The 14,364-nt window shown below is 58.1% G+C and overlaps 1 protein-coding gene across 4 annotated transcripts; it reads right to left on the reverse strand.

Moving 5' to 3' along the window:
- Positions 1–644: 644 nt before the first annotated feature.
- Positions 645–11,488, reverse strand: MYL10 (myosin light chain 10). 4 transcript variants are annotated; one of them, XM_055340973.1, is made up of 7 exons: positions 11,424–11,488; positions 9,072–9,164; positions 8,492–8,567; positions 7,482–7,586; positions 3,869–3,947; positions 1,145–1,193; positions 645–861 (listed from the first exon to the last, which is right to left on the reverse strand). In XM_055340973.1, the coding sequence occupies exons 1-7, from the start codon at positions 11,424–11,426 to the stop codon at positions 763–765; spliced, it is 504 nt and encodes a 167-aa protein (XP_055196948.1). In that variant the 5' UTR covers positions 11,427–11,488; the 3' UTR covers positions 645–762. The 4 variants fall into 4 exon arrangements, with proteins under 4 accessions (XP_055196948.1, XP_055196949.1, XP_055196950.1 ...); XM_055340974.1 differs by lacking the exon at positions 11,424–11,488 and adding an exon at positions 9,896–9,952; XM_055340975.1 differs by lacking the exon at positions 11,424–11,488 and adding an exon at positions 9,665–9,731.
- Between the last annotated feature and the right edge of the window lie 2,876 nt (positions 11,489–14,364).

Below are 14,364 nucleotides of genomic sequence, written 5' to 3' on the forward strand. Positions count from 1 at the left end.
GATTTTTTAAAAGTATGTTCAGAATACAAGATCTTTGTCAAAACCTATTCCCAATGCTGGTCTTTGCCTTTTCACACTCTGCAATGTCTTTTGCTCAGTGGAATTGTTTAATTTTGATGAAGTCTAATTTATGCACTTTCATTTATTTTATAGTTGGTGCTACATGTGTCCTGTTTAAGGAATCCTTGCCTACTCCTTGAAAGTCACTTGGGTCCATCCAAACCCTGGCCTCCACCTTCTTGGCCTCTGCCCAGCTCCTAGCTGCAAGATCTGCCCTGCACGGCCCCTTCCCCTCCCCTGTGTCTGTCCCCACCCTACTTCTTCTCCTCCTCACTGCATGACCTTCCGGCCCAGGGACAGGGCTGGCTCATCTGTGTGTCCCCCAGAGCGGCACCAGATCTGGCACGCCCTAGGTACTCAATAAAAGCTTCCTAAATGAAGGCAATGTCCTGTGGCCCAGCTGGGGATCATTAAAACTGTCAATTAGTTCTAAACACCAGCTCATCAGGAACAGTTGAGCAAAGCCGGGGGAAGTAAAAAGTTTTGGAAAAACCACCAACACAGGAATGTTTCGCTTTCTCACCAACAGGAGCATTAATCACGACAACTCAGGCCTCGTTAGTGTTATTTATTCTCCCTTTGCCCCCGAGCCATGGGGCCAGGGGAGCCTCTTCTTTGCACACGTTGGCTGTAGGGGCTCCCCGGTGGTCACCCCAAAACACCGCCGGTGTTCGCTGCCTCTGAATGGTGATCCCTGGCCTCCTAGTCCTTCTCCTCACCGTGTGTGATGACGTAGCACAGGTTCTGGTAGTCCAGGTTACCACACACATCTGGCGGGAAAGCCGCAAACATCTGCTTGACCTGGAGAAGGAGCAGGGTGTCAGCTTGGACATGGGTGGAGTGGGGGCCAGAGCCGGGACGTCACCCGGGGGCGACAGGCAGAACATTGGTCCCCTCTCTGCAGACAGAGCCAGGGATTGAGGGCCCAGAGGCCAGGGTCCCGCAGCCACCCCCACTCCTCCTTGTCCCTCTCCAAGGAGTCAGCGTCTAAAGAAGAGTGATCTCACGGGGCTGGGGCGGGGCTGGGCTGGGCAGGACCTCCCCCAGAAGATTCTAGGCAGTGCCCTGGAAAGCCCGCACTCACCTCCTCCTCACTGAACCGGTCTGCCTGGGTCATGAGTTTCTCTTTGATGCTGCTCAGGGGAGAGGAAGGGTCAGGTTCAGGGGAAGCACTACCCTGGGGTGTGCACATGCAGATCCCCAGTGGGGAGGGGGGGTTGTGAGAGATGACAGGCGGCGGGGAGGCGTTGTATGCCAGGAGGACACCAGCCAGGTATCTGTGTGGCCTCAGATGGACTCCTCAATCACTGAGACTCAGTTTCCTCCTTTGTAACCCAGACTCTCCTCCAAGGTGGGGGACCAAATGAAGTGAAACTTGGGACCCTGCCATGACCTTAGGGCCCACTCTGATGGCCCACTGTGTGCTAATAATCAACCTCCAGGTCCCTGAGTGGAGCCTCTCGGGCTCGGTTCTAGATGCACCACAAGGTCAGTGGGTGGCTTGAGCTGATATCTGCATTGTGCCTTCGAGAGTATAAGGTGCTTACGCTCCGCCAAGGCATGGGAAGGTCCTGCCTGGGTCTCCTTTGCTCCTCATAACCGTGGGAAGCGAGTGCTATGAGCCCCCTTTCACAGGGAAAAACTGAGGTTCGGGAAACATCAGGATTTGCAGTGACGGTGGGGCCCGTGTCCCTGGGATGTCCAGGGGAGCAGCTGCCTGCAGAGGTCAGAGCTGCCTGGGCCTGGAGGGGCGGCGAGAGGTGAAGCCCCAAAGAACTCCTGCCCCAGGAGCTCGGAGGGCCCCTAGGCCTCTCAGGGGGTACAGCAGGCAGGGAAGGACCAGAGGCCTGAGCCGGGCCCTGAGCACCGAGTGTCCTGTGGCGCCGGCAGTGGCGAGCCCGCTAAGGACCAACGCACATTTTCCATTATTTATGTTACTGTGGGACAGTCACAGTTTCCAACTCTCCAAGCTGGGGACTGTTCTCAGACTCCATTTCAGCCAGAGCCTCTCTGTGGCCTGCCTGGCAGGCCGCCACAGCTTCCAGGTCCCGTATCCCCGGGTGGGGGTGGGGGGGCTTCAGTTCCCAAACTGGGTACCTGAGACAGGCCTGGCCTTGCACTGGTGGGAGTAAAGGTGAGTCCCAGTAGAGGGGTTGGTCCAGGCCACTCCGGGGGTTGCCCTCACTGCCTCCTGGGGGCCCCCAAGAGGAGTGTTGGGAAGCACAGACTGAGGGAGGGGTGAAGGAGAGGGCCCCAGCCTACAGGAACCCTGAACAACCCCTCGCCTACCCTGGGGAGCATGTGACTCACAATTTTGGAGGGGTGGGGGTGGTGAGAAGGTGTGAGAGACAAGATGGACCTTCTCTGTTTCCTCTCTGCCCAACCCCTGCCCTCTCCTGCCCCCTAACCCCCCATTATGTGATGATTCCAGCGGGCAGCAAATCTAGTCTCAAAGCCTTGGGGCACCTGGGTGGCTCAGTGGTTAAGCACCTGCCTTTGGCTCAGATTGTGATCCCAGGGTCCTGGGATCGAGTACCACATCAGGCTTCCCACAGGGAGCCTGATTCTGCCTATGTCTCTGCCTTTCTCTGTGTGTCTCTCGTGAATAAATAAATAAAATCTTTAAAAAAAAAAAAGAAAAGAAAAGAAAAGAAAAGGGACGCCTGTGTGGCTCAGTGGTTGAACGTCTGCCTTCAGCTCAGGGTGTGATGCCAGATCCAGGGATCGAGTCCCCCATCAGCCTCCCTGCGTGGAGCCTGCTTCTCCCTCTGCCTGTGTCTCTGTATCTCTCTCTGTGTGTCTCTCACGAATAAATAAAATCTTAAAAAAAAAAAAAAAGCCAAGGCCTCAAGCATCATAATAGTCAGGAAGCCTGTGCCTGGGGAGGAAATCCTACCTGCCCCAGGCCATCCACAGGCCCAACGAGACCTCAGAGGCTCTGGAACGACTGCCCAGGGAGTTTGGTGTCCTAGCCCTTGGCAGGCTGGCCCTGCCCACCTCCCTTGGCTCTGCTCAGCACTCTCACTGGGCTGAGGCACAGCAGGATGAGTGCCCCCACCTCCACAATGCCAGCCCAGTGGTCCCCAGAGCAGACACAGCATCCAGGGCCTGTTGCATGCAGGAGCTACCCCACTTAGACCCTGCCCACCTTTCCTTCCCCGCTCTCCCCCTACCTGTCATCCCCCATAGCCTCCGGCCACCCTCTCACCAACCCCACAGACCCCATGCCCTGTCCCTTCACTGCTGTGTTCCTGCATCTAGAACATTCCCTGCCCCAGCCTAGGCAGCATGTTGTTGCCCTTGAAGGCCCACCTCCACCCCTACTCCGCCTCACCACTGGGAAATCTGCCCCTGGTGACCCCGCACTCCATATACACTTCCGTGCAAAAACGGGGACACCGAGTCCCAGAAAGGGGAAGAGACACCGAGCGTTGACTGAGCTGGGCAGGGCAGTGCCCTCCTGGTTCCTGGCCAGACACTGCCCGAGCTGGCTAAGCATTGGGTGCCGGAGGAGAGTGGGGCACAGCCCACCCCGTCCTCACCCCAGCTCGCTTATCACCTGAGCCTCTGGGGAAGGAAAGCCAAAAGGAAGGGCAGAGTGGGGACACCTGGGTGGCTCAGCAGTTGAGCATCTGCCTTTGGCTCAGGTGGTGATCCTGGGGTCCGGGGATCAAGTCCCACATCAGGCTCCCTGCAGGGAGGGAGCCTATGTCTCCCTCTGCCTATGTCTCTGCCTCTCTCTGTCTCACATGAATAAATAAATAAAATCTTAAAAAAAAAAAAAAAAGGAAGGGCAGAGTGGACTTACAAATCAGCCTTGACGAAACCTTTCCCTTCGGTGTCAAAGACTTTGAAGGCGTGGAGAATGGTCTCCTCAGGGTCCGTACCTAGAAGCAGCACACACAAGGCAGGGAGAGAGCCAGGGTGAGTAGGACAGGCTGGGGCTGGGCAGGAGCTGGGCTGGGAGGTGGGGGGGGGCTTCGTCCCCAATGTCCACTCCACAGTGGGAGCAAGAGAAGGGAGATTTTTGAGAAACAAGACTGCAAACCACAGCAAATGAATGGGCTACAGAGTGGCCATTGGGAATCACATGGCCAAGTGTCCTCATCCCAGTGAGAGGGATGAGAGGGTGCCTGCCCCAGCCCTCCTGACCCCTCTCCTGTCCTCACTGCGGCCAAGTGTGCAGGCTCAGCCAAGTTCGTATGACAAACCAAGGGCATTACATTTAGTTATGAGCAGCCTGCACAGCTGTACAGGGAGACCCCAACTGAGCACGTACTACATGCTTAACTCTCCTACCAATGGACCTGATCTTATAAATGGAGAAACTTGAAGCTCAGAGGTCATGATTAGTGAGGGTGGGGGTTGGGGTGGGGTCACCTCTGGGCCTCTCTTGCTACCCACGACATGTACAAGAGGTGACAGGTTGGAAAGACAGTGCTGTACTTGGGGCTTGAAGGCTGGGCTTGGGCAGGGGCACCGGTGGGTCTGCAAGATGGTCCAGGCCAGAGGCAGGGGTGGGTGGAGGGTGGTGGGCTGGTGGGGCACAGCCAGAGAAGTTCTGTTTTGTCACCTCCACTGTGTGGGCTTGGGGGGGAAGATGTCCTTAGAAGGAGTGTGTCTATTACCACAGTGGGACCCCCCTGGTTGTACAGCTGGGGAAACTGAGGCCCAGAGAGAGACAGGGTCTCAACCGAGGCCTCACAGCTATGAATGACAGCAGGAGACCTGGTGCTTTTTTCCCCTCTGTCACACTGCCCCTCTATTCACTGCAGACCAGGCATGTCCCTGTCCTTTCTCAAGGCTCAGCTATGTCACCAGGGACGTGGAGGCAAAGGTGGTGTTTGTTGCCCACCTCCCAGGATCAGTTCACAAAATGGGTCGCTAGTGATAAAGATCTGGTCAAATGTTGATCAGTGATGGTTGCAAACCCCTCTGAGTGCTGTGTGCCATTTTAGTTCCTGGAAGCCCCAGGACACCCCATGTGGTTGGGTACTGATGTCCTCAGTTTGTCAAAGAAGAAACCGAGACAGAGGACCTTGCCTGAGGTCCCCGCTGATAAGGGGAGGGAAGGTCTGAAGCTGAGTCTCTGGACTCCAGAGCCCCCTGCTTGTCCTGCTGCTCTGTGTTCCTATCTGTCAGACTGGGGACACATACCGGGCAGGATGTTATCTGAATCACTCGGCGTCCCTGAATGACCGAGCCTGGTACAGTGCTGGCCCCACCAGCCTGGTCGCTCGTGGAGGCCACAGCTGTGGGCTTCCTCCAAGGAGGGCAGTAGGGACCTTGGGGGATTACCCAGTCCAGAGCCTCAGCCCAGGGTTCCTCTGGGGCAGAGCCCCAGGCACTCCAGATCCTGGTCTCAGAAGCAGAGAGGGGTGCCCAAGGGATTATGGTGGGGAGCTGGTGGGAAGTCTTGGCCTCCCAGGGTTTGAGAAGAGTCCTTCTTGCTGGGGCAAGCTGGCTCCAGCCCACCTTCCTAAGGACCAGTGGTCCCGGGCTCAGGCCCAGTGGCCAGAGCAGTGACCTCCTGGGCAATGACCCCGGCCCGACCCTCCCCTCTCTCCTGCCAGAGAAGACCTCTGCTCTGTGGACTGCAAACCACAGCAAATGAATGGGCTACAGAGTGGCCATTGGGAATCACATGGCCAAGTGTCCTCATCCCAGTGAGAGGGATGAGAGGGTGCCTGCCCCAGCCCTCCTGACCCCTCTCCTGTCCTCACTGCGGCCAAGTGTGCAGGCTCAGCCAAGTTCGTATGACAAACTCAGATGGAGCCTGGTACCCCTGCAAAAATGAGAAAAAGGCTGCAGTCTCTTGGCCCCACCTGGCCTTGGGTCATAGCTCTTAGCTCAGCCGTCACCAACATGAGCTTCGGGCCTCTGCCACCTGCATAGAATCATTGGCTAGAGTCATGTATGTCTTTCCTGCAAGTATACCCCTACGCCAGCCCCCGGGGGTTCTGAGCTCTTCAAGGAGATGGCCACAGTCCCGGGAATAGCCCCTAACAGCTTCCTGGAGGAGGGCCAGCTCCAGCTCCCCACTCACTGCATGTCTGGCCCTCAGTTTCCATGGAGGGTGGGGCCGTTAGGTCATAGGTTGGCTTTCTAGCTCCAGGAACAGCCAGGACAGTGTGTGTGGAGGCTGTCGTACTTTCCAGCAGGCCACAACCCATGAGATTATTATGATTTGCTGCCAAACATCATCTGTGACGTTGCTAGGGTCACCCCTGTCGTGGGTTGAGGGTGACCCCCAGAACATATGCCTGTGTCCTTATCTCCAGAACCTGGAAATGTCACCTTACTTGGAAAAAGGGCCTTTGCAGATGTAAGGAAATGATGTTGAGATGGGGGGACCATTCTGCATTATCCCAATGGGCCCTAAATCCAGTGACAATTGTCCTTCTAAGAGTGAGGGACGGGGAGATGGCCAGGCAGAAGAAGAGGGGGCCGTGTGACCACAGAGATAGGGATGGGAAGAGGCAGCCACCAGGAGCCAGAAGAGGTAAATAAGTGGGGCTCTTCCCTTGAGCCCCTGATGGAAACTCTTGTCCAGATTTCAGACTTCTAGATGCCAGAAATGAGAGAGAACATTGCAGCTTTTTTGAGCTGTCAAATTTGTGGTTCTTTGTTAGAGCAGCCTCAGGAAACCAATACAATTCCCATTATACAGACAGAAAACTGTGGTGCAAAGCCTGGCCCAAGGTCACCCTGGGGATCAGTGGGCGGCCACCAGGCAAAGGCAGCCCAAGGGTGGGTGGTGATGTGTGTGGTGATGAGTCTCACCTCCCAGGGCAGTCACAGCCCAGGCGGGCTCCTCCATCTGATTGTGGAAGCCTTGAGCCCAGGAAAATGCTGCTAAGGAGCAAAGGGTAGCTCCCTGTGGCCCAGAGAGAAAGGGTCCGGGATTGTCCTGACCACTGCCCTGACCCCACACCCTAGGCCTGAGGCTGCATCTCAGGAGGGGCAATGGTTAGAGCGAGGAGTCATGGTTGGGGTTCTATCCCAGCCACTTTGATGCTGGGGCACCTGGCACAGGGATGGTGACCTCTGAGCCTCTAGATCCATTCCCTGGAAGCTGTGTGAGTGACCCTCCTGGTACTGGGGTCAGTCACGGTAGCTTCCAGAACCCCCTTCCCAGTATCCTTCCGCCCATTGGCCATGAGGCAGAGCAGGTAAGATGAGCCCGGGGATAGGGAAGTGGGGCTGGGGCTCCGTCCTGATGTTGGGCGGAGGGCTTTCACACAAACTGTCCCCTCCCATCCCGCAAGGCAGGCATCATTACTGTCACTCCTACTCTGGAGTAGAGGTAGAAACTGGGGCGGGGCCCAGGGGGCATCCGGGGCTATACCATGCCCCCAGCTGTCTGCACACAGGGCCAGGCTGCCCAGGCCCTCCCCAGGGCCACCTGGAGCCCCACTCACCCTTCAGCTTCTCCCCAAACATGGTCAGGAAGACGGTGAAGTTGATGGGCCCGGGGGCCTCCTTCACCATGGCCTCCAGCTCCTCATTCTTCACATTGATGCGGCCTGGGGGAGGAAGGGGGGACACCCAGGATCACCATGAGGACCAGAGGGCACCCTGCCCGCCGGCAGCCCAGGACAGCAGAGCTCAGAACCAGGGAGCGTCCTGCAGGGTCTCCCAACTCTACTCTCCCACTCCTCCCACCCCGACTCAGCCCTCAGGCCCTGCCCACCTCCTGGGGGACCTTAGAAGGGGGACACATTCAGTCACAGTTAGCCTGGGGCTGCCCCCAGCCTCACCACCCCCACTGCTGCCACCTGGGCCTCCCTGGAAAGGAGAGCAAGTGGGTGATTATCTCCATTTCACAGATGAAGGAACAGGCCCAAAGAAGCCGAAACAGAGGTGCAGAGCTCAGAGCGCATATGCTCCAGGAGGAGGTCACCTGGGGTTGGGTGGGGGGACTCGGGAGTTCCTCATGGTCCCAGTGGAAAACCGTACCTCCAAGAGCTCAAAGCTTAGTTCAGACATGACTTGGTTATGCCCCCTTCCTGCGACCCGTTCATGCCTTAAGGCGTCTCTGTGGGCCCTTAGAAAGGGCAAAAGCCTTCCTTGGCAGCCGAAGCCCGGTAGCCTTGAGTCCTGTGGACATGTCCAGGCTCCTCCCCGAGCATCTCCCCCTGCTCTCTTGCCCTCTTACCCCACCCCAGCCTCCTAGGCGAGGCCTTTGCATGGGCCATTCATGTACCTGGTGCCTGCCCTGCATCCCTGGCCCAGACTGCCTCGAACCCCCAGGAACCTCCCCTGACCTTCCAGGCACCGGCCACCCCTCCCCTGTACCCCCATGGCACCCAAACCCCTCACACCCATTACAACTGCTGCCCTGGCCTGTCCCCAGGCACCCACTCTTTCCAGAAGACCTGGGCTCAGTTCTGCCCCAAGCCCTGAGCTTCCCCAACTACTGGTCACCCACCCAAGGCTGCAAAGGTGTCCCTCAGGTCCTCCTTGTCGATGAAGCCATCCCGGTTCTGGTCCATGATGGTGAAGGCCTGGTGGAGACATGGGTACTGAGCAGCCACCTACCCACTCGTCCAAGCCTGAGCCCCTCCCCAGACCCCCCCACACACACCCAGGGCTGTTGTCTTGCACACTGCTGTCTGGATAACCTCAGTACAGACCCCTCTGGCCGGCTGGCGTCCTGGCTCAGCATGGCACGAGCACGAGAGTGTTGGCTAACCCACTCAGCTCCTCCTGCACACCTGGGGCGCTATGGCCCTCCCTCACTTCATGCTGCAGCAACCCCATTTCACAGAAAGGGAAACTGAGGCTCAGAGAGCAGAAGGACTCGCCTGAGGTCATGCAGCAAGCAAAGGCTTAGGCAGAGAGGAGCAGGGGTTTGCCCAAACATAGCAAGTCACACCCCTAGGCGTGGAGGTGCACCCCGGCAGCCTCTGAGGGAAGTGACATCCTCATCCCCACAGACTGAGGGTGACCCGGGCCTCGCCGCCCCCCCTCCCAAGTGCTTTTTCCATGCATCGCACTGACCAACCCACCTCTTTAAACTCCTGGATCTGGGATTGATCAAACATGGAGAAGACGTTAGAGCTGGCTCCACCTTCTGCTCTCTTGCGGGCTCTCCGCGGTGCCTGTGAGGTGCCAGGTGGGGTGCTGCAGGAGCCCTTCCTCCAGAGGTCACCATGCATCCTGTCCGCCCCCCACGCCTCACCCCCCAGAGTGCCACCCACGGTCCCAAACGACACGGCCGCCCTGGGCCGCAGGGTACAGCAGACAGACAGACAGGGAGACTTGTGGGTAAGCAGAGGCTGGAGGCTGGGGACCCCCCACCTTCCTGACCCCGTATGGGGAACCTGAGCAGTATACTAGAGAGGACACAGTCGGGCCACATCTCCCTGTGTCGGTCCCTCCTCGGGGCTCCTCTGCGCCCACCCAGGGCCCAGCTGCCCAGAGCTCAGGACCCATCTCTACAGCGGGCAGAGCAGGTGACCATCCACGTGGAGGGTCTCTGGCCAGCCGTCCTGCCTCCACATGCCTCTCTCAGGATATCAGGGGCCTGAGAGCCCACCATTGAGCATTCCCTGAAAGCTCTGGGTCCCCAGGACCCCCCCACCAAGGGGACCTCACCCACAGCAGTATTCGCCAGGAGTTGGCCACAAGGGGAAGGACAGCCCGGGCTTCACGGGGCAGGAGGGGGCAGGGGTGGCCCCCGACCCCAGCCCCCTGCCTCCATATCAGTGGTGCCAAGCCCCTGTCCTCGCCCCCCAGGACCTGGGCTTCCCCTGCCCACCCCGAGCCCCTGTGTGGTCTCCCCTCCCTGAGCTCACGCCTGTCCACCCCCCACCCCCCGCCCTGCACTCACCCCCACTTCCCCTCCGGCTCCCAGGCTCAGGAGCAGCAGCGCCGGCTGACTTATAATTAGCTTTTACTGGGTGCTTTGTCTCCACTAATCCTTTGAAAGGGGGCTGGCAGGGCAGCCAGGACGTTATGATGCTGTAAAACCTCTGTAATATTTATAAATCCCTTCAGACATCATAAAGAAAGGAACCTCCCTGCGGGGCTCATCTCACATAATTACATACACATTTCCCTCTGATTAATAAAAAACAATCACTTCCGCCTGTGGGCTAGTCTACCCTCTCTCTCCTAGGACCTGCCCTCGGCCTGGGTGTCCCCCATCCCTGCCTCAGCCAGCCTATTACGTCCCTCTCATGGCACGTCACCCCGCTGTGTGCCAGGCCCTCCTCCAGGACACCTAGGAGAGGACGGGATTGTTCGCTCGGACTCCCCAGGAGCACCCTGAGCCCCAGGGCCCTGACCGGCCAACATCCTGCTCTCCCAGGTGGGACCCTTCCGAAAGGAACACCTCAGGACGGAAGGGCATCCCCCAGACCCGAGTTCAAATCCTCTCTTTGCCGCTCACAGCCCTGCGATGTTGAGAAAATCAGTTGCCTGCTCTGGAGCCTCCGTGTCCCCATTTATTAAACCAAGATGATGCCCACCACAGAGCATCAGGACATTTATTAGGTGCCTGCTGACCTCTAGCCAGGCCCTGTGCCTGGTCCCAGGGAGCACGTGCCAAATCAGGCCCTGCTTTGTCCCCAAGGACACCCCCCACCTCCCTGTCCAGCTGGGAGACAGATGATCAGTGATGGAGGGAGTGACAGACACTGAGAACACAGGGAGGCCCCTCTTCTGCTGGGGTATTCAGAGCAGACCTCTCGGAGGAGGTGGCTTCTGAGCTGAGGTTGACAGCCAGGTCAGAGTTCTCAGGCCAGGAGGGAGAGTGAAGGTGTGAGAGCCAGAGACTAGGAAGTGCCGTGCCATTGAGAGCCTGCAGGGCCACCCCAGGGGCTGGAGACTGGGGCAAGGGGCGGGCAGCAGGGCAGGCCCCATGGCAGTCTGCATAGGACCTGGGTCATCCCAGAATATCAACCCCGATCCCCCAGGAGCCATGTCCTCTCAACAGGAGCAGAGTCCTGCCTCTGTCATGAAACCTCCAAGCCTAGCCCACCCTGCCTCCCTCTACCCTCCTCTCCCTCGTTCCTACCCACCCTCCACCACCACTTCACCTCGGCAGCCCCCCCACCAAGTCCAGGAGACAGAGGCCCAAATTGGGACCTACATGGATAGACTGGCCATCCTTTAAGGACAGTCCAGGGCAGGCCAGGTGCAGGGATAACATCAAGGGTGAAGAAAAAGGTCAGGACCAGGGACAACACAAGGTCAAGGTCAAGGATGTCAGTGAGAGGAGCAAGGTCAAGGTCAGGGTGAGTTCAGGCATGAGGTGAAGGCCAGAATCACAAATGAAGTCAAGGTCCCAGGATGAGGTCAGAGTCGAGGGATGAGGTCAGGGTCAGGAGGCAGGGCAGCCCCAGCCTTCCCCCTACCATGGTCTGAAGTGCTCCCTCTCGATGCAGCAGGGCTGGCAGTTCTCAAGGATGGCTCTTTAAATAGTGCTCCAGGTCCGGACAATAGTTTGGAAGGTGACAGAGGACAGGATGGAGGCCTCCCTGCCAGGCACCTGTCAGGGGCCATTTGGAGTGGGTGGGGACCAGGCACTGTCCAAACCGCAGGATCTCCGCCTGTTCTGGGTCAACCGGATCTCTGCACCCAAGAGACCATGGCCCAGGAAGGGGCACTGGGCTGAGAACGCACAGTATGTTGAGGCCTGGGACCAGCTGGGAGGACTTGGCCTTGGGCCATTTGAGGTCAACAATGCTTCCAAGGCAGGGCTGCCCTCACCAGCTGGGAAAATTCACGGCTGCAACATGGCCCGACCCCTTGGGCTGTGTGACTTGGAGTGGGTCACCATCCTTCACCGGGGCAAGCACGTATCAGCCCCAGTCAGCTCAGGGAGAGGTCCCTCAAGCAGTGCGACTTCTGCCTAGTGGTTGGTTACCAGTGCTACCATTACCCCCTCCAGGCCACTGAAAACATCTGGGGAGCTGAAAAAGCAGAGACAGCCAAAAGAAAAGTGGAACCCCAAGTGGAGCCAAAAGAAAAGGTGACCCCAATGAGAGAGAATTGGAAAATGAGATCCCCATTCCACGCTGGCCACACGTACCCCTGGACGTGGACCATCCCCACCAGGCCTGATCCAGCCCAAGAATTCTCCAGCAGATGTGCCAAGCCAAACCCGCACCTGCCCCTGGCAGGTCCCCATGTGTCCAGTGCAGCCCAGCAGCCCCCATCTGTCCAGCCAAGTTGACTCCCATGTGGGACCCACCACCTCTGATCTGCTGCCAGGGCCGGCAGTGCTGGGCTCAGGCAGCGAGCCCACCGGGCTCCAGGCACTGCACAGCTTAACTGTCCCTGGAGCTGGTCTCCAGGCCCCCAGGCCCAGGCAAGGCTGTCCCTGGAGCTGGTCTCCAGGCCCCCAGGCCCAGGCAAGGCTGATCCCTGCCTTGGGGGAGGAAACATGATGATGACAATAAGAGCAGCAGCTAACGTTTATAAAAGGGTCAGGCCATGTTCTAAAACATGCATCCTCACCCCATTTTCCAGGTGACAAAACTGAGGCTCTCACAGGTGAAGTCCCTCATCTAAGGCTGAAAGCAGTGGTTCCAGTGGTTCTGGAAAGTTCTGCCCATCCCAATGCTCACCTCCGTGACCTCCCTGGGACGTAGGATGGAAACTTCCACACTGAGCCGGGGCCAGGACTGCCATCCTGACCCCTGGCAGGGACCAACCACATGCTCCACAGGCGCCCAGCAGACTGGGGTGAACGCAGGAGATGGGCTGTGTAAATGTGGCAGGTCCACAAGGAGGGGCAGGGGGCTGCTGCCCGCACCAGCTACGGGGAGCTGCCCTTCGTTGCCCAGTCTGCGAGGCTGGCCCTGGGTGGGGAGAGATTTGCCATCTGGGGCTTTACCACCTGCTTCCTGCTGGCCAGAGGCCTCCTAAGCTCCTGCCTCTGGGGATCACCACCCAGGACTCTCACCCACGGAGGGGCTCCGGAGGTCAGGCCAGTCCCGTGTGAGTGAGCCACCCAGCTGTCAGGAGGAGGGAAATGCAAAAGGGGATGGCAGTGACAACAGGGGTTCCATACGCTTAGCAAACTAGTCCTGATGTTTTCCTTGCCCGGCCTCCTTCTCCCTGTAACAAAAGTGGGGAGACCTGATCAAAAACCTGGTCGGGACTGTGAAAACTCACAGGAGAGGTGGGGGGAGAACTTTTGTCCCTGGGGCCAGCAGGGCTGTGGCGAGGGGGTGGGCCTGCAGGGGCCCCGAGCCGGGAAGCTGTGAGCTCTGCCTACGTCGTGGGCCCTCTCTTGGCCAGTGAGCTGGCGGCGATGGCGAGTCTGTTGCCATTGCCGTCCGGGCCACACTGTTTGGCCCAATGGACCATGGGGTGGTCCCCAAGGTGCCTGTGCTTTCAGCCAGGGGCCTCCTGGGAGTAAGTAGCTTCAGAACTGGAATTCCAGGTCAGACTGGGGAAGTCAGAGGAGTATTTAGCCCCTTGTGAAAAGCACCCCACTTTCCAGAGGGCAACTCAAGGTCCCAGGGGTCACCAGACCTGGAAGGGAGCTTGAAAGGCATCAGCTGCCTTTGGACATGGCCTGTCCCCTGCGAGGTGACAGCTGTCACCCACATCACGAGGGAGCAAAGTGGGCCAGGTGACCTCGCCTATTACATCTCTCCTAACTCTCCCTTCTAATTCTTCATGGTCAGCAGGCTGTCCTCTGCCCCCCAGGCCTCCCTCCTGGCCGGCCACCCTCTTGACCTTCACCATTTTCCCGATGATTTGCGAAATCTCCTTCCTCCAAGCCTTTGACCATGGAGAGTATTCCCTCACCTCCATCCTCCTACTTTCTTTTCTATCATCTCTCACTTCCTCCCAGAAGCCTTCCTTGGTTTCCCTTCCCTTCCCTCTTCCACTACAATCACTGCTTCTCTCTGACCTCTGCTCTGTAGATCCGTGACTACCTGCCTTTCCCTTGGCCTAGGACCTTACTGTCATTGCTCCTTGGCCTCCAGCCACCTGGCCTCTAGGAGCACAGAGGCCTCAGTAATTCTGGCTTCCAGGAGTTGCTCATACATAACCTTCCACATGGGGAACCATTGTTAGAAACTTTCTGGCTAGAGGGATCTCAGAGATCCAGTGGAATCCACTGGCCCTCTGAGCCCTGCTATATGCTGAGTGTCCTTTGCAGACTCTCTCAAGTGACTCTTGCTTTGCACATCATCTGTGATGGGGAACTTACCACTTCCCCAAGCAGAGGCAACTCAGAATTGGCAAATGCTCATTGATTATCTGCTGTGGCCCTACCCGGGTGTTCTGGGAGACTAAAAACTCATCCTTGACAAATTCCTGGGTTTGAATCATTTT

This window comes from Nyctereutes procyonoides, unplaced genomic scaffold, assembly GCF_905146905.1.
Source record: "Nyctereutes procyonoides isolate TBG_1078 unplaced genomic scaffold, NYPRO_anot_genome, whole genome shotgun sequence".
Lineage (NCBI taxonomy): Eukaryota > Metazoa > Chordata > Mammalia > Carnivora > Canidae > Nyctereutes > Nyctereutes procyonoides.

Bases quoted from the DNA above. Each gene is read 5' to 3' on its own strand.
- MYL10 (XM_055340973.1), bottom strand. The intron at 8,568-9,071 runs GTGGGTTGGTCA...TGTCTCCACCAG, and splicing joins AGATCCAGGAGTTTAAAGAG to GCCTTCACCATCATGGACCA. The intron at 1,194-3,868 runs GTAAGTCCACTC...TCCCCTGAGCAG, and splicing joins GGTTTCGTCAAGGCTGATTT to CATCAAAGAGAAACTCATGA.